The following is a 25,011-nucleotide window of genomic DNA, read 5'->3' as shown; positions in this document are numbered from 1 at the left end:
AGGAGCTGTTATTGCTAATATCCCCTTGTCTGTTGTCTCGCTTGGAAATGTAGAATTCCTGCTAAGGTCCCTGCTATTGCCGATCAGCAAGAGTATTAAAAAGATAGAGATCAGACTAACTATTTTGGAGGCCACATTAGGCAGTTTGAAAACTCAAGCTGGCCGACAGGGAGGGCAATCAGATCCCATTCTCCCTACCGTAGTGCCCCAACCGACGGCAAATAGTGTTGTCAATCCAGTCCCTTCACAAGTCGCGAATGTGGCACCCTCACAACAACCCTTAAGGCCAAAGCCTGTCACATTTAAACCCCTCACTGCCAATATGCCCAACCAACCGCCAGGACCTGTACCCCCGGCACAGCTGGTAGATAATACCATCCCGACCCCTTTAATGAAGCTCACCCTGAGACCACGCAGGCCTAACTTACCCCCAGAGACAAACGCTTTTACGGTAGTCATGGCGGGTGTCCCCCCACTCGAGGCAGGCGAAATGGAGGACTTTTGTGCCCTGAAAAGTAGGGTAATTAAGTGGTTAAATATAAATAGACCCCTTCCGACACATCTCAATAATGAAATTATAATGGTAAGAAGGGTACCATGGGTGGGGAGAACACAAAAATCCATAAAAGGGGACTGTATACTAGTGAGTTTCAGGGACACAGGTACGGTGGAGTTTATATGTCAGGGTAAAAATAGCTCTAGGGAATCCACCATCCAAACCCTCCATGTGTCGTTCTTTTTTCCAATTAGCCCGGTTCCATTCCAGCAACCCCAAACTCATGATACTTGGGAGAGGGTTGGGAGGAGGGGGAGACACCAGGCCTTACACCCCAGACCGATAGCTGGTCGACTGGAACAACCCTTTTATACCCACAACCAGTTCAATTGCCTGTATGGACTAGAGGGGGTCGATTGACAAACAGATAACACCCCCCAGGGCTGCATTGAAAAGGGCGACCTGGCAGAAATATTGGAGGAGCAAAGTTTTAAGGCTCCTCAAACCTCGGCGATTGGTGTGGGGGATTCAATGTGCGCTGAACTTGAGGCAATAGTTAAAAACAATATAGGAGGGGTACATGAACAGGCAACGCAAAGGCCAATGTTGGAAATAAGATCAAGGGACCAGGGGGGTGCAGAATGGAGTGGAGAGGGGGTGAGACTTATCTCATGGAACATAGCTGGTATAGCGGGCAAATTTCATAATAAGGAATGGGTTGACTACATTAGAAAATTTAATATCATATGTGTACAGGAGACATGGGCTGTGGAGAATAATTACCATCTGCAGGGGTACAAGTGCTTTTTTGTTCCCGCCCGAAAATCTAGTTCTGGGAGAGCAATGGGTGGTTTGTCCCTCTATGTAGATTTAGTTCTCCCAGGCACCTGGTCCCTCCCAGACTGGTCCTCACATGGGATCCAGGCAGTGCGGTTCCATGGAAAGGGGCTACGATTTTCTGCTTTTAACTTGTATAACACCGAGTCAGCAAATAACCTTACCCCGGTATTGACTGAACTCGACCAAAGGCTGGGACAAGAAGTCGTTTCTCAGAATAAGGGCCCATCCCATGGGTTGCTTGTGGTGGGGGATTTTAATTGTCATCTCTGTCCGGCATTAATTAAAGCAAATACAGATTGGGCGCAATGCCCAATTGAGAAGGGGCCTCATTTTTCTCACTCACCTACCGGGGTGGCTCTTAGGTTGCTTCGGCTTAAGTACGACCTAGAGCATACCATCAATATGATAGGCCCACAGTCGGACGGCACACTCCCACCAACTTTTAAAGGCAGGGGTTGTTCATCTATTATAGATTACATTTTGGTCTCGAGATCCCTGGTTAGCAAAGTAACTAGTGTTGGGATAGACTGGAACAGCTTCAGTGACCATAACCCGCTTGTTTTAATGCTTATATATAGGGCGGGCTCAGGACCCAATGTCCACCGCTTAATAGGGGAGAGGGTCACCGATCAAGGCAGAAGACTGAAGTGGTCTAGAATAGATGGGGAAAAATTTTATAAAAATTTGAGCAACAACGGTCTGCGGGCCATAAACGACTGCTTGGATTTGGAAGTACAGGGCACAAGATTACTAGAAACGTTTGACCATATTGTAAATCTGATAGATGGACTATTAAGGACCAATGCGCCCACACGCAACCTGGTCAATCCCCGGTGGTTTGATCAGAATTGTTCTAAAGCACTGAGGGAACTGAAATGCTCTCTTAAGTCAAAACCACGGGATCGACAAAAAATTAGGGCAAGCAGAGAGAAATACAGAAAAGAGACCAAAAGGAGGAAACTCGCCTTGCAGGCAGAAGCTTGGGCAGATCTGAGAGAGGCAGGGGAAAGAAGGGACCTAGCGGGGTTCTGGAGAATCATTAATAAACCGACCTTTTTAGAAAATGATTCTCCGGAAATAGGGGCCAATATCCTACCGGAGCAGTGGGTTACCCATTTTAGGAGTCTGTATAACCACGAACCGGGTATCCTTGTAGAGCCACCAGCAAATCAAAGCCAGGCTCCCCCGGTAGCATTCACTCTTAAGGAGATCATTGTAGGGATGGAAAGCCTAACTAAGAACAAAGCCCCGGGTCCGGACGGAATTCCCCCTGACCTCTTTCTTAGTAATATAGACCTATGGGCCCCCCTGATGACTAGGGTCTTAAACACCGCTATCTCCTGTGGTCTCCCCCCATCATGGTCTAAAGCGATTATTGTGCCAATTTTTAAAAAGGGCAACAAGGACGATCCCAGGTGTTATCGGCCTATTTCCCTGATTGACGTTTCGGCTAAACTTCTGGGAAGGGCAATTCTAAATAGATTGTCAGAGTGGACCGAAGAGCATAACATCTTCTCGGATACCCAATATGGGTTCAGGGCAGGGAGGTCCACTAGCGATCAATGCCTGAACCTATATATGCTGACTGCCAAATACACTCTGGCCAGTGATGAACCCATTTATATGGGATTCATGGACCTGGCAGCAGCATTCGACCACGTCAATAGAGGGAAGTTGTGGGACATGATGGCAGGCTTGGGGATCGAGAGTGGTCTAATCACCATATTAAGAGAGCTGCATAGTGACACCACGGCTAAAGTAAGATTTAACAGGGAGGGGGGATTGTCCGACTCCTTTTCATGTAAAAGTGGAGTCAGACAGGGTTGTATCCTCGCCCCTTTTTTGTTCTCCCTTTACATTAATAATCTAGAACAGTCTCTCTTGGGTTTAAAAACAGATTCCCCAAGGGTTGGGTCGCGGCATATCCCTGTCCTGCTCTATGCAGACGACGCGGTCTTGCTTGCGCGTACACCCCGAAGCTTGCAAATTTTGATAGATGGGTTCGTCAAGTTTATGAGTGATCTGGACCTATCTGTCAACTTAAGTAAGTCTTATGTGCTCCTGGCAGGCAAAAAACCTTCTTCTAAATCCTTTTACACAATAGGTACCCATCGTTTAGAGGAGGTTAAAACGTTCTCCTATCTCGGAGTAACCTTTGATGGTGCTCTCCAATTTAACCCCTTGGTGGCAGAACGCTGCCATAAAATGATCGCCTCCAATGGGGCTATAGCTGGTTATGGTAGGAGGCTGGGTAGGTGGAGCCCGGAACAGGTGATGATCCTGTACGGCTCCATAACATGTTCTAAAGTAAGCTACGGGGCAGAAGTTTGGGGCTTTGTGAATACTGCTAGAATTGAACAGGAAGAAAATAGACACATGAAATCTATCCTGAGGGTACCACCTAGTACTGCTGGATATATAGCTCATAGGGAGCTAGGGAGGCCACACCTGGTTGACTTATTGAAACTCAGGCCAATTGTGGCGTGGCTAAAAATTTGGGCAAACCCAGATGCATATTTAAGCAGAGAAATTCTATTGGACTGCTTGGGTAGGACTCACTGTATGCGCATCCCTTGGCTCAAATATGTGAGAAACACTCTTGAAGAGTTAGGGTTCGGAAATCTCTTCAGGAACCCCACAACCATCTTAGCACAGCACAAGAAACAAGTAGGGGAAATTTTCCTAGAGCGGAAAACCCAATGGCGTGCGGAGGTTGAAGGAGGGAAAAAGTCCGTGAGGGCTTATAACTTGGTGAAGAATGTGGAGGGTATGGAGCCCTATCTGTATCTTGTGCATAACGCACAGGACAGATTTCTTATGTGTCGTTTTAGATTGAACTTACTTCCTTTTATGTTGGCTTCTCCAGCAGGTTTTACCATGTCAATCGAGCAGAAGGGACCCTGCGGCTGCGACAATCGGTCTCCGCAGGATTCCCTTCATTTTATTTTGCTTTGCCCCTATTTTTCTATGCCCAGGCGGAGATTTCTAGTAGACATATTAAAAAAAGCCCAATTGGAACATGCCAGGGATGCTTTAGTCTATTTGCAACAAGCTACCGACCCGCTAACCTTATGTTGTGTCATGAATTTTATCAAGGTGGCGGTTCGATTAAGGATGACGAGGGGAGAGGAATGAACGACCTGGGTTTTTATGTTTTAAATTTATGGCCCTGTATGTTGGGATTTTTATTGTATTATTCATGTACAAGGATCTTGACTAAGATTTAATGTTTTTCTTATCTATGTATATATATGTGTGCTTTTATGGTGTTTTTTAATCACCGAATAAAGATTCTTGACTATGACTATGACACTGAGGGACAAGGAGAGCCGGAGGTGCCCCACCAGCAGACTGGGGCGGGAGAGGGCGGAGGCCGTCCGGGGACTGCTGAAATGGCCCAACCAGGTGCACAACAAGTGGACAAACTTGACCTTATCCTTCAAGAAATCAGAGACTCTAGGATAGCGATGGAACAACAATTGCGGACCCTCACCACCAATTTTTCCCTTCTGAAGGCAGACCACGCCAAACTGGCGGAGACAGTCAGGGACCAGGGACTCGCTGTTTTAGACCTTACACCAACAGTGGCGGAACACACTACCTCCATACAGGAGCTGCAGAACCAGGTCACTTCCCTGATGGATAGGGTGGAGGATGCAGAAGGGCGAAATCGCCGCAATAATAGAAGGGTGATTGGCCTGCCGGAAAGATGCGAGGGGACGAAGGCTGCGGACTTTATGGAACATTGGTTCCGCGACCAGATCGCAACTGAAGGGCTATCTCCACACTTCTGTGTGGAACGTGCGCACAGGATCCCGTCCGGTCAGCCTAGACTGGGACGCCCACCGCGCCCCTTGATAGTCCGTATCCTGAATTACCGAGATAGGGATGTCCTTCTACAGAAAGCCAGGGAGAAGTCCACCATCCACTTCGAGAACCAGAGGGTGTCCCTCTACCCAGACTATACAAACGTGGTGCAAAAACGGCGAGCGTCGTACTTGGAGGTAAAGAAGAAACTTAGGAAGGCGCAGCTGAAATATGCGCTACTCTTCCCTGCCCGCCTGAAAGTCATACACGGGCGGAAAACTCACTTCTTCGAGAGCCCCTCTGACGCTGACGAATGGCTGGAAGTGATGGGCATTGATGGCAGCCAAGACCGCTCCCAAACGGCTGCTACTGGCAATTCGAAAGAAGGTTCGGACCAAGACGGCCGACGGTCCCCGGGAGCCGTGAAGGAGAGGAACCGACAGGGCCCGTCCCGGGCACAACAGAAGAAGGACCAGCTCGGGGCACTGTTGATGGCTGGTAACTTTAGAGAAGATGCAGCGAAAATAACTATGGACTCAGAGGACAGCACACTACAATCGGACTCGGAGAACAGTGTGATCCTATTCCCCACGGTCACTCCTCGAGCTGCGGACGAGCTAATGGATAATTGGCTGGATGGCTGAGGCATCCTAGCAGTGTCTCCCTCGAATGCCCTTTATTGTATCCTTTTATTATATTGTACAGTGTAGACCCTGTAATATTTTTGAGTGGTTATATGTTTGTGGGGTGGGATACAGTCAGAGGACCTGGTGACACTTAGGTAGCTTTACCAAGAACCCACTTTGTTTATAGAGGATGCCTACAGGGGTCACTTCTATAAGGTGCTGAGAGGGACCCACTGATTGCCCCGCGGCAACCGTTTCGAAAATGCTTTTGTATTCCTTGTAAGCTATACTCTCTGGCTGGGTTACCGTCGAGCCGACAACGCCTGATGACAACAACACCATGAACGTGTGTGTGCTTAGCCGCCCCCCCAATGGCGAATGCACAAGACTTCGGACTTTTATGTTACATTGGTTTTTGTTTGGCCCAGCTGGGTTGCACCGCTGTGCCTAGTTGGTTCTGTTTTTGTTAGTATTTCCGGGGTATGTATTCTCCTGGGCGCTTATCTTTTGGGATCCTTGTACACGACTGCTGACACTGATAGATCTGACAACGGATGACTGGGGGCCACTTAGTGCGGTGGTTATATACCGGGATCAGAACACATGCAGCAATATCCTGTCACTACATTACGGGACACTTGTGCACAGGAGACCGGGCAGGAACTAGCGGATAATATATGGCAGACGGTACTCGAACACCCTAAAAGAGTCTCACGGAATGTAAAATTTAAATTTATTCAGACCATGGTTCTTCATAGAGCGTACCTAACCCCGGAGAAGATCCACCGGATGTTCCCAGACTCTCCCCATTGTTGCCCTCGGTGCCGAGCGGATGAGGCGGGCCTCCTCCATATGCTTTGGGCATGCCCACAACTGAGGAGATACTGGGGGGAGGTATGTCAGACACTTAGAGAGGTTACACACGTGCGGGTACAGGAGACCACCTTGCATTGCTTAGTGGGAGCTCGCCACTGCCCTAAAACAATGAAAGCCAAACTGAGATTTATAGACCAAGCTCTCCTCTTGGCGATCAGAGTGATTACAATGAGATGGAAATCCCCTAGAGCGCCTAGGGTGGAGACATGGAGGAGGGATGTAGTAAAGTGGGGCCAGGTACAGAGTATCACCCTTAAGAAAGAGGAGGAAACTGGGAGGCGGAAAAACCCCATGGCAATGGATTGGGAGTTCATGCTACTGGACTTAGATAGACTGGACCCGGCACTATCCCAGGGGGAAGGACCGCATGATACACACTGAGGAAAAAACATCTGGGGATTGATCATACCGAGGCCAGATTAGGTGTATATGTTTATGTATTAATACTGTATTAGAGTGGTCAGAACAGTAGACCGGAGAATTGTACCAACGAGAGACCCTTGCGCTCAGGAGAAGGAAGGGCTAGGGGCGGGATAGTTGGGGTGGGAGTGGGAGGGTGCGGGTCTTCTTCTTCAGTCATTTGTGTGTATATAGATGTTCTATATCAAACTGCCCGTAGATAGATGTGTAATGTCACACGCCGAGCGGCCATACTGAAGTTATAGAGGCTACATAGTTCCGAAACGATGGAGGGAGATTACCACTGTTTTACCTGTTGTTGGGGCGAAAATAGAAAACCGTGATTTATTAAACGTATGATGATTATAGGTGTGTTTTGCCTTGTATGTCCAATCACGAATAAAGAATTTAAGAAAAAATAAAAAATCTTGGAATAAAACGGATCCCTAACAAGAGGAGGCTTTATTTTGATGGACTGCTAGAAAAATAGAGGTTTAATTTCCAAATTAGTGATTGATGAACTTGGCTGGGATAATGGAGAAGTATGATACATTATAGTCATTTTTCAGTTCCTTTCTGTGAGCCTGATTTGAGCCTAAATTGTAAAACGGATGCCATATTGGAAGTTGTCACTTTGCCATGGAGATCGTACTGGGCAGTGGCATTGGAAGTCCTGATTGAATTTCATTTGATCTATCATTGATGATGACTGGTTTCTCAAAGATTGTTATGTATCAAAAAAGTAGGAGAAACTGCTGACAGTCCAATTGGTGTAATCAACATTTTACTCCCGCTTTTCTCATTGGGTGCATGTTCTGCTAAAGATTGTAACCCAGAAGGGGAAAAGTCATAAGCCAATTCCCTGCTTATAAAAGCTCCTCCTCACCTACATTCTCCTCCACATTTCGACAGGTCAAGTCTGAGAGACCTGAGACTGTTCAGCGGTCAGGCTGTGTTTCAGGATTAGAGATGACATATTACAGATCAGCAGGTGTTGGGCCCAGTGTTTTAGCTGTCAGTATTGGAGCAGGTTGCTGTGTAAATGCTAAACTACCTTGCATTGTTCAAGGGGAATGACGTGGTCCTTTCCAAAAGTATCCTGTATATTTCTGCATTCGCCTCTTGAATTTGGCATTTAAATTAATAGTTAGAGAATATATTAATAACCTTTCCTCTATCCCCTAAGCAGCCATATAGGCAAGGATAGAAAATGAAATTCATTTGAGAAAAAAAAGCAATATCAAGTTGAACGGACTAGGATCTTCCTGACAGGAAACTGTACCCTTCTTAAGACCGTGCAGCATACTTAACAACTTGGGTTATTAATCTCAAGCCACATAGACATTATGAGGGAAATATAAATGTTTCTTTCATAGAAAAATGGATCTGCTTCTGGGGAAAATCAGGAACAGAAATTCAAAAGATTTATATTTGATTGTATGCGAGGCTTCATTCAGAGTGAACCCAGCCTGTGAGATTCGTTGACTTGGGCAAGATAATCAGATTTACAGATTGTAAGGTACGCCAACCTCTTCATTGGCAATAGGGCCAGATGAGTGCAAGGCATCTGGCTGAAACAAAAAGTCTCTTTTGTCACATTGGATTCTTAGCTGCTGGGAACACAAATGGTTTCAAGCTCTAACCAAGAGGGAACTGCGCACAGTGGCGATAAAACGGCATTACTGAAAACGATGGGAGACAGACAAGGGAAGCCAGATCTCAGAAGTGCAGTGGGAGGCCATATTTTCAGGCATAGCCAATAGCTATTGTAGCATTCACCACAGGGAATCAGCTTACTATCTAGTCTGTCTGTGCCTGTGGTACGTGACACCTATATGTTTATGCCGGATATTCCTGATTGCAGCTGAGGAGTGCAGGAAGTGTGGCAAGGAGAGAGGGACATTCCCCCATGTGTTGGTCATGTGTGGTCATACAGACATTTTGGAAAGAGGTCGTGGGGAATATGAAGCCGATCCTGGGTTTCACTTTCCCAGGTGACCCAGGACTAGTACTACTTGCTTGGTATCTGACCTGATGGACTAGATGCCGTGATATCCCAGATTGAGCATGAGGAATGCACATATTAGGGCAAGCACCTTGGTCCTTCGCTCTTTGGTTCATAGAATGTGGCATCTCTTAGCAATGAAGCAGTTTATTCATAATCTGGCATAGGCAGAGCCCAAATTCACAGGGAGGTCTTGCTCTAATGCTTCCCAAATATAGAGCTTCTCTGTCTTTCGCCTGCGTCTGAGCCCTTCGAATACTTAGCTGTGAAAATCGACCCAACCGCATAGGGCCCATGTATTCCTGGAAATGTATATACCACCAATAAGCATAACTCAACACCCACGCATAGACACAATGGAGGCGGTGACCCCTTGCACACATTCGAATATCCCAGCATCTATCTCTAGGCGCTCAACAATTATACCTCTACACACCCATTACTACACACTCCACTGGCTAATTATCCACACCAGAACTCCTAGCATCTTGTCAGGTTAATGTTAATGAATGGGGAGGAAGGGGGAAAGGTGTGAAAAGTGGGCAACTGTTAGTTCCTGAACAGTTGTGTTTTAAATTATGGAATGAAAGTGCTTTACAGAATCAACAGGGTGCAAAGCCCACTCCGTTGGATGAAATAAATAGAGGTTGACGTAATATTCCGAATTCCTCATGATCGTCACTAATCTATACTTTTACCAATGGTTTAAACCACTGAAATAAAGGTGTTGGCATTAGTGGTGGGTATGATGCACCCACTTATAGTCAGAATGAGTCATTGCAAAACTTCAGAAAAAGGCCAAAGAGAAGCAACACTCAAATAAATTAAAAAATAAAGCCATGCTAACCGTATCCGGAGCTCATTACTATAAATGCTGATGACCGTCTTTAACACTGATGATGGTGGATGAGTGTTTGTCTAATGATTTTTATCTAAAGGCAGTATAAAAATGGGGCAAACATCCATCGCTTATATGCAATAGGTGTTATACTTTACCACAGGGCATTACTTATTACTAAAAATCACAAAGTAATCCGGACCATCATATTGTTGAAGCTTCTAATAGTTTTATTGGCCCTGTTTAGAGAACGCAAGGCAGAGGCAAGATGGGGTGGTGAGCAACTCCATCTTGTACTTCACGGAAGACGCGCCAGAGCTCCCAGCCAACAGCCCTCATCCTTTGAAGCTGCGGCGGATATTGAACCTGAGCCCCTTCACTGTGACTGACCATACACCAATGGAGACTGTCATTGACATATTCCGCAAACTAGGACTGCGGCAATGCCTTGTCACTCGAAGCGGGTGAGTGTTAGAGAGATCGAATGATTTGAATGTGGTGACCTAATACATTAAGTTTTGTTTTTCAGGTTTTTTAGCTGGTTCACCTTGAATACATGCTTTGCTTTAATTGTTTAATTCGATATTGCTTTTTTTCCTGTGTGAACTGCACTTAAGGTTCACTCAGTTTTGCCCTAAATAGTGCAGTTTGTTTATGTTGGTGGTAATTGATCAACATTCTTTCTGGACTTGATGCCATATTCCCCTGACCATGAGGAAAGGCAGACAGAATTGAGCTTTCTCACTGTTATTCTTGTCCCAGTGATACGCTTGCTGGAGAGGAGGTGCTGATGGACTTTCTTAAGTGTTCTTCACTCTTCCACCATCCTTTTTGCAGTGCTTAATAAATGTTAACTCTTTACAGCCAGAGGACCTTTTGTGTTACTGTTTACAAACATATCTCATCATGTACACATTTGTCAACTAACATGTTATGATGAACTCACTTTGTAAAGCCCAGTGTTACTGTATACATAATCATGCTATTGTACATTTTATTATTTTACTAAGAACTTGTTAATCTATACAGAATGGTATCACTGCTGTTGTGTGTTTAATGCTAAAGATATGTTCTTATTATGGCACACAAAATTCAGACATCGCACACACTTTAATATACTGAAGAGGTACACTACACACATTTGATTTAATGTATACACAGGCCTTTAAGTCGGCCAGGTCCTGCCGGTACTCAGCACTGGCAGTTCTAAAAAGCAGGTGCTGATTGGGTCCCTATCGGGCTCTCCATTTTTACCCTCAGGGTGAGAAAACATCTTAACTCTGCAGCAATACCACCATTCACTGCCTTCAAAGAGACTCGTAATCGTTCTTTCACCATCTCATCATTTCAGAAGGGAAGCATTTTTAATATTCTATACAACGAAGCCATAGTTGTTGCTTATTTATCTTACACAACTAGCAACCATTGGCAAAGCCAATAGCCCTGACTTGTTGCAGGTGTAATGTTACTTGTTGTATTATATATCTATATGCAATGACAGAAACAGCAAAATACCAGTCGAGCGACACACTATGTATGCTAGGCTCAGATCTTTAGCGTGCATATTTTTAACCACATCGACGCTGATGACGAGCTCAGCTCGTCATGAGGTACACCTCTCGTACGCTCATGACGAGCTCGCGGGATTTTCAAATCTTCAGCGCACAGCGGGAAAATGCGCCGCAGCGATGCGGTTAAACCACGCCCTTAATTGCATCGGCCACGCCCCTTTGAGATACGCCCTAGTGTTTTCATTCCACTTAAAGCCCTGTTTATACACATTTATAATATAGTAATCATACTGATGTCAATATTTACATCTGTGGTATAGTACACGTTTATCTAGTTGTATATGTCATTCAGATACCTTGAAGTGGGTTCAGCACAGCGAGCTACAGGACATTTAGTATCTTGAGGGATCTAGGGGAATGCTGGTGGAACAGGACACAGTGTGGAATAGTGTGTCTATGAACAGTGAATTGAAGAATTTACAGGACTTCGACACATATTTCTGTGGAATATTTAGTAAAGGTTTTACAACCCATAGACGCGAATGTATAATGCAGATCTAGCTGGCCTGCAAATATGTATTTGCATATTTCCACATAATTTTCAGTGGACATTTCCAAGAATTGTTTTATTACAATTTCAGGAAAAAAAGGTTGTGCATTATATATAAATGTCAGCAGAGTTCATTTTTTCAATTGAAACCTGCTTTGAATTTATGAGAAAAACAAATGTTTTTATTTCAAGGAAAACAATTTCCACTCTAAGGACTATGACGTTTTGACAGATTGTTGCATTGACCATAAACAGTTGCCCAATCTATAGACGTTTCGGAGATTATTGCTGAAGTTTCCACATGAATGCTCACTAAACTCTCATTTATTTTGCTTTGTGCCCAAAGTACTATTCTTTTATTAAAATGCTCTTCGTTGGGATGCCTTACTTTAACAATTAGTGTATTGATGGTACTGCCCAATTTTTTGTATCCCACTGGCACAGCCCTCCTTTGATGGCTCTGCTAGGTCCCACAGATAAATGAAAGTCTTTAAGGGGAGTGGGGGCGGTCTGCATAGGAAATGTCTCATCAGACCTTTCTCATAAGACGCAGTAAGAGGTGCCTGCATGGGTTTTCTAAGGAGAGGTGTTACAGGCATCAGACCTTTGTTAAACTTTGTTCCTTTGTCAGATAATATCTGAGGCGTGAGGGTTGGTGGTATTTCATTTGTCTGCTATGCTGTTTATAAAAAAATATTGTAACTTTTGCATACAAAACAAAGTGGCTTATACTTCTCCCAAATCAAGGGGAACCCCCGCCTCACATGGCATGTGTTCCTATTAATCATTCTGAGATCAAAGTAGGAGGCAAAATTATAGCGTATTACATGCATGTCGCTCCAGATAGCAATTCCCACATCTAAAACAATATTTCCTCGTGTTGAGCAAATGCTATCTGATACGAGATGGCATACCTCAATTGTAATTGCCAGATAACAATAAAAGAATATACACAGAACTTAATGACCATCGATCAGATTAACTGCATCAATCTCAAGATCTTCCTCTTCCCAGAAATGAGATACAAGTTAGTATAAAATGATGGTTAACATACTTGCTCATATTGGTAGCAACCATGGCACCACTTGTAGGTGAGCTGCAACATTATAGGCCTAAGTACTGGAAAAGCCATTGGCCCTTTTAACACTGTTATACTCAGGAACGACAGTGATATTCCCAGACTCCCCATCCTTTGAAAGTTCATATAAAAGGCTTTTCATGCTATACAAATGCTTAGTAATAATCATTGGTATTGTCTGGAAACAAAATAATAAAAATTAGATTAATTATGTATGAACCAGTCCTTTAATGATCAGGAGAACATAATTAAAAAAATCTTTAAACATTCTGAGAATTTTCCAGCATCGTGAACAAAGACCTTTTTCAGCTCCGCATAAACCAAAGTGCAACTTTCTTTAAAACATTAGTAGAACTCTGAAGAGATAGCATTTGTTAGGGTTGACATAATAACTACTGATGGACAACAACTTTACTCAATCAATCAATCAAATCTCTTTATTCGGCATTATACAAAACACCATAAAGTACAATTTTAAATAATAATGATACATTTATTGCTTGTTATCTATACAGAAAAAAGATACAAAGCTATTCAATACAGTTCATTAATCCCCCGTCTGACCCCCACGTGTTACTCTGTTTTCGGGGGCACTCCTTTCAACAGATCCTCTTGTCTATCTTAATTTAACTGCTAGCCTTAAAAAGCTTGTAATAGAGAGTAGGGTCAAGGGGTCTTGGGCCTTTTGTAAGTATAAGAGTGCCACCTTAGCATGCCTACATTTGTTTTTCTTTAGCAGACTAACTAAAAAAAGGCACCTAATAAATAGTGTAAAAGGTTGATCCTAAAACGTGTCATTAAAAATCTGTCCTGGGCGTTATGTATGAGGGCAAGGTACGGTTTCATTCCTTCACTGGAACTCACTAGGCCGTAAACTCTGACTGACTGTTTGCCCCATTCCCTCTCTTCTCTAGAGGCGGTTTTGTGGGTAATAAACCTCTTCTTCACACTGTCCTTGTCTCGACCTGCGATTCCGGTCGGGTTTGGGAAGAGGTCTTTACAGCCAATCTTTTCAAAAGCGGCCTTAAGATACTGCAGCCAGGGAATGTCCATTCCCTTGTCCCTGCCAAGGCAATCCATGATTATTTGCCTGGTCAACGTTGCCTCTGAGTTATCCCAGATCTTTAACCATGCTAGCAGGGGTCTGACCTGGATCCTATCCTCTATAAAGGCCCCACCCAGTTCTTCGTGAACAATATAAGAGGGGACACCCTGTGGGACCTTGAGGAGCCTTCTCATGTATTTATTCTCCCCTACCTGCAGTTTGTCAGAATTGGCGAACCCCCAGAGTTCCGCACCAAACGCCACTTTAGAGTAGCAAATTGAATTGTATAAATTCATCATTTGCTCCGGGGACCAGCGTTCAAATCTGCAGCCAAAATTCATAATTGCCCCTGTACTAGACACTAACCGGTTACAACGTTCCTCAATTAGTGCTTTAAAATTTAGATGACCATCAAATAAAATGCCCAAATACGTGAAGGACTGCACCTTCTCTAATTTATGTTCGCCTATTCTATAGTTAAAACATTTCCTTGATTTTGTCCCTGTTTCCATTACATACGACTTGGTCAGGTTGGCAGACAAATCTTAATTGTTTATAAAATCCACAAAACCGTCTATCAGTCGATGTAGTCCCCGTGGAGTGCGTGTCAACAGGACGCGTCATCTGCATAGAGCAGGACAGGGATTACTTTTCTGCCTACTCTAAGTGAGTCCACATTTAGTCTTTGTAAGGCTTGTTCTAGGCCATTTATGTACAGGGAAAACAGGAATGGCGCCAAAATACACCCCTGTCGCACACCACTAGTGCAGATAAAAGGCTCAGTGCATCCGCCATCTAAATTGTACCTTACTTTAGCCGAGGTGTTCCAGTATAGGGCTTTTATGATCTTTATAAGGTCCTGATCTACCCCTAAATTACTCATTTGATCCCTCAGCTTCTCCCTATTGACACAGTCAAATGCTGCGGTAAGATCCATAAAAGCTAGATAAACCACTTCATTACTGGCAATGGTATATTCGGCCACCAGTAAATATAAATTTAAGCATTGATCTGTTGTTGATCTTTTAGCCCTAAATCCATACTGGACGTCAGTAATGATATGTTGTTCCTCAGCCCAGTTCATCAGGCGGTTTAGAACAACACGTCCCAGGACTTTGGCAGTAACATCTATAAGGGAGATTGGTCGGTAGCAGGGGGGATTATCTCTGTTCCCCTTTTTGAAAATAGGCACTATTGTGGCAGATGACCAAGAACGCGGGAGCCCCGTGGCTTAAGCAGCATTTAGTATTCTTGTTACGATTGGGGCCCACAGGTCCACCTCGCTTAGGAAGAGGTCCGGCGGGATCCCATCTGGTCCCGGTGCCTTATTTCTGCTGAGACCCAGGATACCAGCAGTAATCTCCTCTAGGGTGAATTCAAGTGTTACATTCCACCTCCCCGTCCCCTCGCCATTATACGGTGGCTCACTATTCCTCCGGTTATAAAGCCCTCTGAAGTGCTCCACCCACTGTTCCGGGAGAACATTGGATCCTATCTGTGGACTATTTACATCTTGGAAACAGGGATTATTAATTATCTTCCAAAAGGTGGTTATGTCTTTCCTTTCGGCAGCTCCTCTCAAGTCCTCCCAGGTTTGGATTTGGAGAACCCTCTTCCGTCGCTTTAATGTCTGCTTATAATTTAGCCTGCATTGCGTCACCCTTTGTTTGTCCCTTGGGTTAAGTCTTAGTGCGGCTCTTAAGTTTCTCTGTGCAAGAGAGCATGCTCTGTCGAACCACCTAGGATCCTTATCTGAAAGAAACAGGTTAGTATTAGATTCCTTACCTTAGAATATCCCCAGGCGTCAGTCTGGATCCGGAAACTTTTGCGTAGCAGTACCCCTGCGCGTCGGTAGGCGTCGTCTGCAGGCGTCCCCTGCGGCTCCGCGTCGTCGGCGTCGTGCGCCGTGATGACGTCGCTGGAGTATATAGACGCCGCCTCCGCGCGCTGACGTCAGTTCTTCTTTTTTCCGCGCCAGTTAGCGCAGATCCGAAGAGCAGTACTCCGGTCTTTTGACCAAGTTTTTTGTTAACTAATTAATCTTCTACGGTGCCGGTAGGATGCCCGGTTTCAAGAGTTGCGACGAGTGCGACCGCCTGATGTCGGTCACCGACCACCATCGACTCTGCCTCCGGTGTCTGGGCGCGGACCACGACGTGGAGTCCTGCGTCGACTGTCGGGCCTTGACTGGTAAAGCTAGGCGGGAGCGGTCCCGCAAGCTTCTCGAGCTCCGAGTGTCGGCCCCGCGTCGAGAGCGGTCCCGGTCCGGTCGGAGGTCGAGGGAGCGGTCGAGGGAACGATCGCGGAGCCGCCATGAGCGCTCTGGGAGTCGCCACCATTCCTCCGGTTCGTCAGGTAAGCGTAAGAAGTCGGGGCGTCGTCATCGCACCCCCGACTCCCCCCGACGCCCGCGTGATGCGGCCGGGGGCTCGGGTGGCCCCACCCCCGCGGCCCCGCGTGGGTCGCCGGCGCCGTCTGCCCCATACCCGTCGGTCCCTGGGGAAGGCGCGTCGCGTGAGGAGATTGAGGCCTTCCTCATGGCTATGAGGGCGAGGTCTCCTCCGGCGGGGCCTACGGCGCCTGCGGGCCCGTCGGTCCCGTCTGGGGGCCCGAGCGGTTCGGGTGCTCCTGCCCCGACGCCGCCGGTGGCTCCGGCCCCGGCGCCGCTGGGCCCCTCAGGTCCGTCGCCGGCTGGTCTACCGGCCTCTCCGGCGTCGGTTCCTTTGGGCCAACCCGTGGTACCGCCTCCGCGCGGTGCAGCGACTCCGCCGTCGGTTCCGGCCGGCGTCGGGTCCCCGGCGCCGACGCCACGCGGCGCCACCCCCATTCCTCCTCTGACTCCTGACGCGGAGTCGGACCGGCGTCGTCCGACGCCGGATCCGGCACCGATGGGGCCCGTTGACCCCGAAGTCTATATCGTCGATCCAGAATACGACGATGAGGACGAGTATGGAGAGGGTTGGGAGGGGTCTGAGGACCCTTTATCCCGTGCCTGCCAGTATGATGTGGACTGGGTAGGTGATCTGGGTGATGCCAGTGGTCTGGACGAGTCGCCCAACCCTGGGTTTGTCTCCCCGACACCTGTGGCGTCTGAGGCAGGGGCTGCCTATTCGGTGGTCCTGATGAGGGCTGCCAAGGCCTTGAGCCTTGAGCTCCCCGTCGCGAAGGTCAAACCGAACATTCTGACCGAAGTGTTTAAACCGCAGTCATGCCCTCAGGAGCCTCTGCTGCCGTTTAATGAGGCCCTGACGGATGTCCTTTTGGGCACCTGGTCCAGGCCCGCTTCCGGTGCACCGGTTGACCGGAATGTTGCCAGGCGTCACCGTCCGTGCTCGGACGACCCTGCCTTCCTATCCACCCATCCCTCCCCGGAGAGTCTGGTGATCCAGGCCTCCACTTCACAGTCCGCATTCCCGTCGGCTCCGCCCGATCGGGAATCAAAGCGGTATGACCAGTTTGGTAAAAAGGTCTTTTCCTCTTTGAGCGCTGGACTGCGGTCTTGTAATACCGCGTGCCTCTTGGGCCGCTACACCCACTCCCTGTGGGATACGGTCGAGGAGTGTTTGCCGCAATGCCCCCAGGAAGTGCGGGACAAGCTCACCCGGGCCTTGGTTGAAGGCCGGGATGCGGCGCGGTACTCGATCCGATGTGGTCTTGACACGACCGACTCGCTGGGGCGGGCTATGTCCACGACGGTGGCGATTCGTCGCCATGCTTGGCTGAGATCTGCCAACTTCTCGCCAGACGTCCAAAATACCCTCATGGACATGCCATTTGATGGCAGTCGCCTGTTTGGTGACAAGGCGGACCACGCGCTGGAGCGCTTCAAGGACTCCAGGGTCACGGCCAAGTCCTTGGGTCTTTCGACCCAGCGCCAGCAGACGGGTTCGTTTCGCCCCTTTCGTGGCCAAGGGAGGGGCGGTCCCACACGTGCTGCCAGCCACGCGCCGCAGAACGCTCCCCAGCGCGGTGGCGGCCGTGGTTTCCGCCGTGGTGGCGGTAGAGGGCAGCGGCGAGGTCAGTCCACACCTCCCCCCGCTGCTGCATCCAAGCCTTCCTAGTCCGAGCTTTCGGGCTCACGTGACGCCAGTGGGTGGCAGGGTTCGCCATCACCACTCCCGCTGGCGCGCGATAACATCGGACAGGTGGGTGCTGCAGCTCGTCCGAAGGGGCTACGCCCTCCCCTTCGAGTCCACTCCTCCAGCCATGCCACCGCAGAACCACCGTGTGTCGGGGGACCACTTGACACTTCTGCAGGAGGAAGTTACGGCCCTCTTGGCCAAGGGGGCCATCGAGCGCGTTCCTGGGCCAGAAGTAGGGTGTGGTTGCTACTCCCACTACTTTCTGGTGCCCAAGAAGGACAAAGGAGGCCTGCGTCCTATCTTGGATCTACGGAACGTCAACGGCTTCCTCCGGAAGGAGAAGTTCAAGATGTTGACTTTGGCTCAGGTCTTGGCTGCTCTAGACCCACAAGACTGGATGGTAGCGTTGGACTTGCAGGATGCGTATTTTCACATCCCCGTCCTGCCGGCCCACCGGCGTTACCTGCGGTTCACGGTAGGCCAGGAGCACTTTCAGTTTATCGTGCTCCCATTCGGCCTTACCAGCGCCCCACGGGTGTTCACGAAAGTGATGGCGGTGGTCGCAGCTCATCTGCGCCGGTTAGGGGTTTCAGTCTTCCCCTACCTCGACGACTGGTTGTTGAAGGCGGGCTCGCCCCAGACAGTCGTCCACCACCTTCAGATGACGGCAGACCTCCTGCACGAGCTGGGGTTTTCCATCAATGTGCCGAAATCACACCTGTGTCCCTCTCAAAAGCTCCTTTTCATCGGAGCGGTTCTCGACTCGGCGCAGTTTCGGGTTTATCCCCCGGAACGGCGGGTCCGGGATATTCAGGCTCTGATTCCCATCTTTCAGCCGTTATCCCGGGTTTCGGTCAGGTTGACGCTGCGGCTTCTGGGGCTGATGGCCTCCTGCATCCTTCTGGTGCATCACGCCAGGTGGCAGATGCGGGCTCTGCAGTGGGACCTGAAGTTTCAGTGGGCCCAGCATCAGGGCAACCTATCCGACCATGTCCTGATCTCGGAGGGCACTGCGAGACAGTTGCAGTGGTGGCTTACGGACCGCGATTGGGTCAGAGGCAGATCCCTCTCCCTTCCCCAACCGGAGCACGTGGTTGTGACGGACGCGTCCCTCCAGGGCTGGGGTGGCCACTTGGGAGAGGCGGAGATCAGAGGCATCTGGTCTCCGGCGGAGTCCCGGCTCCATATCAACCTGTTGGAGCTGCGGGCGATTCGCCTAGCACTGAAGGCATTCCTCCCCTTTGTCAACGGGAGTGTAGTGCAGGTGTTCACGGACAACACCACCGCCATGTGGTACTGCAACAAACAGGGCGGTGTGGGGTCGTGGACCCTTTGCCAGGAGGCTCTGCGTCTCTGGCAATGGCTGGAACGTCAGGGCGTGACTCTGACGGTTCAACACCTGGCAGGTTCTCTGAACGCCAGGGCGGACGAACTCAGCCGTCGGTGCTCGGTGGATCACGAATGGCGTCTGAACTCGGACGTGGCGAGAGGCCTCTTTCAGCAATGGGGAGAGCCTTGGTTAGATCTATTCGCCACAGAAGAGAACGCGCAATGTCATCAGTTCTGCGCGTTGGAGTTTCCAAGACGGCACTCGCTCGGCGACGCCTTTCGGCGCGAGTGGAGTTGCGGTCTGTTGTACGCCTTTCCGCCTATACCACTTCTGCCCAGAGTGCTGAAGAAGATCAGGCGCGACCGGGCCCAAGTTATCCTTGTGGCTCCGGACTGGGCTCGAAGATACTGGTATCCCGAGCTACTCAGCATGACAGTCGGTCCCTCGATCCGCCTGCCCCTTCAGGAGGACCTTCTGTCGCAGCAGCAGGGGACGGTCCTCCACCCGAACCTGTCCAGTCTCCACCTCCATGCTTGGAGATTGAGCGGCGGCAGTTGAGGCCATTTGACTTGCCTCCTGAAGTCTGTGATGTAATTCTGGCAGCCAGGCGTCCCTCCACAAAGTCGGTATACGCCTGCCGGTGGAACAGATTTGTGGCATGGTGCACAGCAAAGGCTGTGGATCCCCTTTCTGCCCCTCTGTCTGAGGTTCTCTTCTTCCTCCTTTCCCTTGCCCAGCAGGGCTCTGCTCTGGGCACTGTCAAGGGCTATCTTTCTGCCCTTTCCGCCTTCTTGAGGCTACCTGATCAGCCATCTTTATTCAAGTCCCCTATTGTGTTAAGATTCTTGAAGGGCATCACGCACATGTATCCTCCAACTCCGTTCGTGATGCCTCAGTGGGACTTGAACCTGGTTCTGACTTTCCTGATGTGCGCTCCCTTTGAGCCCCTTCATTCCTGTCCTCTCCGTCTTCTCACTTTAAAGACGGCCTTCCTGGTGGCCATCACCTCTGCCAGGAGAGTGAGTGAGCTCCAGGTTTTTTCTGTTAAACCTCCTTTCTTGTCTGTTCATCCTGATAAGGTGGTCCTTCGGACTAGACCTTCTTTCCTGCCCAAGGTAGTCTCTGCTTTTCACATTGGGCAGTCCATCACCTTGCCCTCCTTCTTCCCGCCTCCGCATCCTTCAAAGGATGAAGAGCGGCTCCATCGTCTGGACCCAAAACGTGCGCTTTCATTTTACATGGATCGCACACGCCAGTTCCGGGTGGATGACCAACTGTTTGTTGGCTACGTGGGTGAGAAGAAGGGAAGGGCGGTACAGAAACGAACCATCTCTCGGTGGGTCGTCCTGTGCATCAAAGCATGCTACTCTTTGGCTCGGAAGGTGCCTCCTGTTGGGCTGAGGGCCCATTCCACTCGGGCCACGGCGGCTACTACTGCCCTGGGCCGGGGAGTCCCTTTGCAGGACATTTGCCAGGCGGCCACGTGGGCCTCGCTGCACACCTTTGCGAGGCACTACTGCCTGGACAGTCAAGTCCGGAGGGATGGCTTCTTTGGCCGTTCGGTCCTCCAGGACTTTCTGGTGTAGGTTGTATTGGTTCGCAGACCCACCACCGGGGTTGGTATTGCTGGGGTATCTATTCTAAGGTAAGGAATCTAATACTAACCTGTTTCTTTCAGATGAACAAGTTACTTACCTTCGGTAACGATATATCTGTAAGAAACAGTAGTTAGTATTAGATTCCTTACCGCCCCACCCATCCTCCCCGTTCTGCGAACTGATACCTAGGGTTAAGGACATCCCTTTCAGGGCCCTAGTTTCATATGGCACCAGTGTTAGTTCTCACATGGCTCTGCGTGTTCTGGCGCGGAAAAGCTGTGTGCAAAGAACTGACGTCAGCGCGCGGAGGCGGCGTCTATATACTCCAGCGACGTCATCACGGCGCACGACGCCGACGACGCGGAGCCGCAGGGGACGCCTGCAGACGACGCCTACCGACGCGCAGGGGTACTGCTATGCAAAAGTTTCCGGGTCCAGACTGACGCCTGGGGATATTCTAAGGTAAGGAATCTAATACTAACTACTGTTTCTTACAGATATATCGTTACCGAAGGTAAGTAACTTGTTCTTTAGGCTTACCCTGTCCTGTCGTTTTTAAAAGGCCATCTATTAGGCGACCCATTTCCTCAAATAGATCCACTAGATATGACCCTTCCACTGATAAGTAAATGTAAATGTGTAAATGTAGTATACTTGTAAAGCGCACAGCTGCCCCAGCAACGGGGCGTCCCGGCGCTGTATAACTCTGGGGAACCCGTCCTGGCTTTCCCTGTGGGATGGTCCCTTGCTGGGAGTCCCCAAGGGGAGACAGGCATCCCCGGAATTGGTGGGGCCGTTGTGGAGATTAGGCAAGCTAATACCCAGAGTTGCCGAGTGGAACCCCTGAATATAGTAAGCACCGAAGCGAGAATTATCGAGTCCGCTGACCAAGGTCCACGACCCTGCCGCGTCGGGAATTGAACCCTGGTCCCGGGCTGACTTCTGCTCTCAGGCCTGCCGCCTCTAACCAGTGAGCCACACTACTCCAAGTCTAAACATTTCTCTAAAAGCTGTCTACCCTATTTTGCTAGGGACCTATAAAAGCTTTCCCCATTAATTCTTGACCATTTCAAGCGCCTGCCCTGATCAGTGATCTTCTCTAAATTTGACCCAGCCCCCCTCTTTATGACCCTACTTACATTTGGCGCTGATAGCGACAATACTAGGGGGTTGTGGTCACTAAAACCACTCAATTCTATTGAAAATCCCCGTAACCATTTTTTTAAGCAATTGAGATACTAAAATAAAATCAATGAAGGAGCTGCAGCCCCTTCCTTTAAAAGTGGGGATAACCAGCTTGTTAGAATCAGCAACCAGTAGATCCATTGTGTCTTCAAGCATATGGTTATTCCACACCCTACTGGACTCCCTGCCCTCCAGTGTGTGCTCAAAGTGTGGTCCCTCCTCTAACCTACAGGAGGACCAGTCTTCTTTAATGGGTAACAGGTTTGGGCACAAGTGGCAGTTGAAGATCCCCCCGATTAAAAGCATGGGTGCAATTTTCTCTGCTTCTGCTCCATCAAGGGACTTAGTCTTTCGTCGAGCTCTCTCACTCTGGAACCTCCAGGGCTATAAAAATTCACCAGGGTTATGTTAAGGCCCCTATTTTTAAACCCGAGGCCTATCATGTTTTCTGAGTTCCATTTTAGATCAACCCAGCCCCCTTCCAGGCACACATCTACAAATATTAGGAGGCCTCCCCTCGCTCTTCCGGTCGTAGACTTACTTGCCGGGATCCCAAACGATTTATACTCGGCTAAATGAAAGTTAGAATGGTCTACCTCCCAGGTTTCCTGGACACAGATTATTGTAAATTTGTTAATGTATTCCAGCCACTCCTGATTCCGAAATTTAGCTGACAAACCTGCTACATTCCAGGATACTAATTCAATGGTGCTCCCTAATGTGTCTACATCAGGGCAAATACCTGTACTGGACCTATCGGTACGTTGGGGTGCTTCAATTCTGGGAGCCCTTATTTCACAGGGGGCAAGCTGAGACATATTCGATGTAAATCCCCTTTCCTGCTCCTCCACCTGTGGTTTAGGGTATAGAGAGGCCCCAATCAAGACATTGTCTTGACCTGATTTCTCTCTCAGTAGTCAGTCCACTTCACTAAGGTGTCTTCCCCAATGGAGTGGTGCATATCTATCGTACAATGGGAGTACCATCCCTCCCCCTCCCTCGTTGATGCTACCTGCTGGTCATATGTGTTTCCTCCCATTAGGGCTCCCAACCGAGGCTCACTCCCTGCAGCCCCCCCTCTTTGCCTACCTGGCTGGCCTAACCTGTCCCTATGCCCATCAAAATGCTCAGCATTGGATGTGTAGTCTGGTGGCATATAAAAATAACTTAGATTCCGGGCCTGGATAGAAGATCGTGAGTGTATCCAGGGGCCCCAGCAAACATGGTCCACCACCCTAGAGTCATTAAAATTAATGACAACACAATCTCCTGCTAATTTTTTTGTCCTGCCTCCTACCCAGCTCACTCTCCTTACAAAGAGAATTTTACATTTTACATCTCGGGGCAGTGGTCTATTGTTGTTTAGCCAGTGTGTTGTCTTATTTTTTAGTTGGTCATAGGATTTGGCTTTGCCATCTTCTAATTCCGGAACACCGGTCAAAACAACAGCATAAGGTGTACATTCTGGGGATAGGTCTAAGTGGGGGCGCTGATTCATTGCCTCATTCTTGTCCCCATCCCTGTCCTTACTGTGGCTTACTCCATCTGTGTCTAATGGGACTGCATTACCTCCGCTCACTATTCCTCCCCCTAGATTATCTGAGCCTGTAGGGTGACCAACCGGGCCCATAGTTGATGCCACTGTGAGACTAGAGCAAGCAGCAGGATCCCTTCCTCCCTCCCTCACTGGCTCCTTTATATAGCCGCAATTTGCTACTTTGTTCTCAATGCCTCCCAAAGTGGACATTATCAGTCCTTCCATTTTCACAAGTCTATTTTCAATTACTGAGAGTCTTTCCATTAGTGGTTCCAGGGAAGATGATATAAGGGCAACTATTTTCTGCCAGTGCACTTCCTCCGGCTCCAATAAGCCAGTTACAATATCGTCCGTACTAGTGGCGTTTGCTGCGGACACAGTTTCTTTTGAGACTTAGATAACTGGTAAGTTTGTGTGTGGCAACTCTGTCTGTTTGCTTGGTTTGGAAGTCTTAGGTTTCTTTCCCTTTTGCTGTGTGCCTCCTTGTGTGCCTCCTCTTTTTCTCTTACCCCCCTCCCCTGCATAGAGTCGGTGGATTGAGAAAGCTCTTTATGGACTTCTGCCACGCACGTGATCATGCTCTTTGTTGAATCCGGCAGTATCCTTCCTGGCAATAAAGGGGGATTCAAAGGATCTCCATCATTGTTAAGTGATATCAGGGTTTGCTGTGAGCTTACAGTCTCAGACTGGGAACCCATTGCGGTGACAGGCTGACGATGTCTTTCCGGCGAGCACACATTGATAATGCCCCCCAGAGATGATCGTTTTGAGAACACCGGGTCAGTGGAAAGACGTCGTTCCGTGATAACAATCTCATGTGCTAGCACCGATGTGGCCCTGGTTATGAACTGATCAAGGGTTCCTGCAACGTACCCGATTCCCACACCTTTCCTCCCTCTTCCCTTGCGTGCTGTCATATTAAATCAATTTAGTTACAGCTATTGGGGGAAGAGGTAATTACAGTTGACTCCAATATTAATCTTTGGGTCCACTTACTGAAAAAGCGCATCCACTGTTGGAATACAAGCCCTTAGAGAGGAGGCCCAGCCCAGCCTCTCCCTGTCTCGAACGGGCTCAAACGGGCCCGCCCTTGGCCCGGGCTTTGCCCGGCTTGCGTCCGCGCATCCCGCGTCGCGGGGGCCGCGTGCCGTTAAGTAGCGCTGTGGGCGGGTTCCAATACAGGTGTGGTAGGTAACAGGGTTCCTGGG

At 48.7% G+C, this 25,011-nt stretch overlaps 1 protein-coding gene across 2 annotated transcripts in view; it reads left to right on the top strand.

Annotated features, from left to right (window-relative positions):
* CLCN4 (chloride voltage-gated channel 4) overlaps positions 1–25,011 on the top strand; it is a 238,000-nt gene that overhangs the window by 175,056 nt on the left and 37,933 nt on the right. For both annotated transcript variants that reach the window (XM_078657587.1, XM_078657586.1), the window contains one exon: positions 10,135–10,351. In XM_078657587.1, coding sequence (XP_078513713.1) covers positions 10,135–10,351 — 217 coding nt within the window. The remainder of the gene's footprint in view (positions 1–10,134; positions 10,352–25,011) is intronic.

This window comes from Lissotriton helveticus, chromosome 8 (assembly GCF_964261635.1).
Source record: "Lissotriton helveticus chromosome 8, aLisHel1.1, whole genome shotgun sequence".
NCBI lineage: Eukaryota > Metazoa > Chordata > Amphibia > Caudata > Salamandridae > Lissotriton > Lissotriton helveticus.
This window is presented reverse-complemented; position numbering and strand designations above follow the sequence as displayed.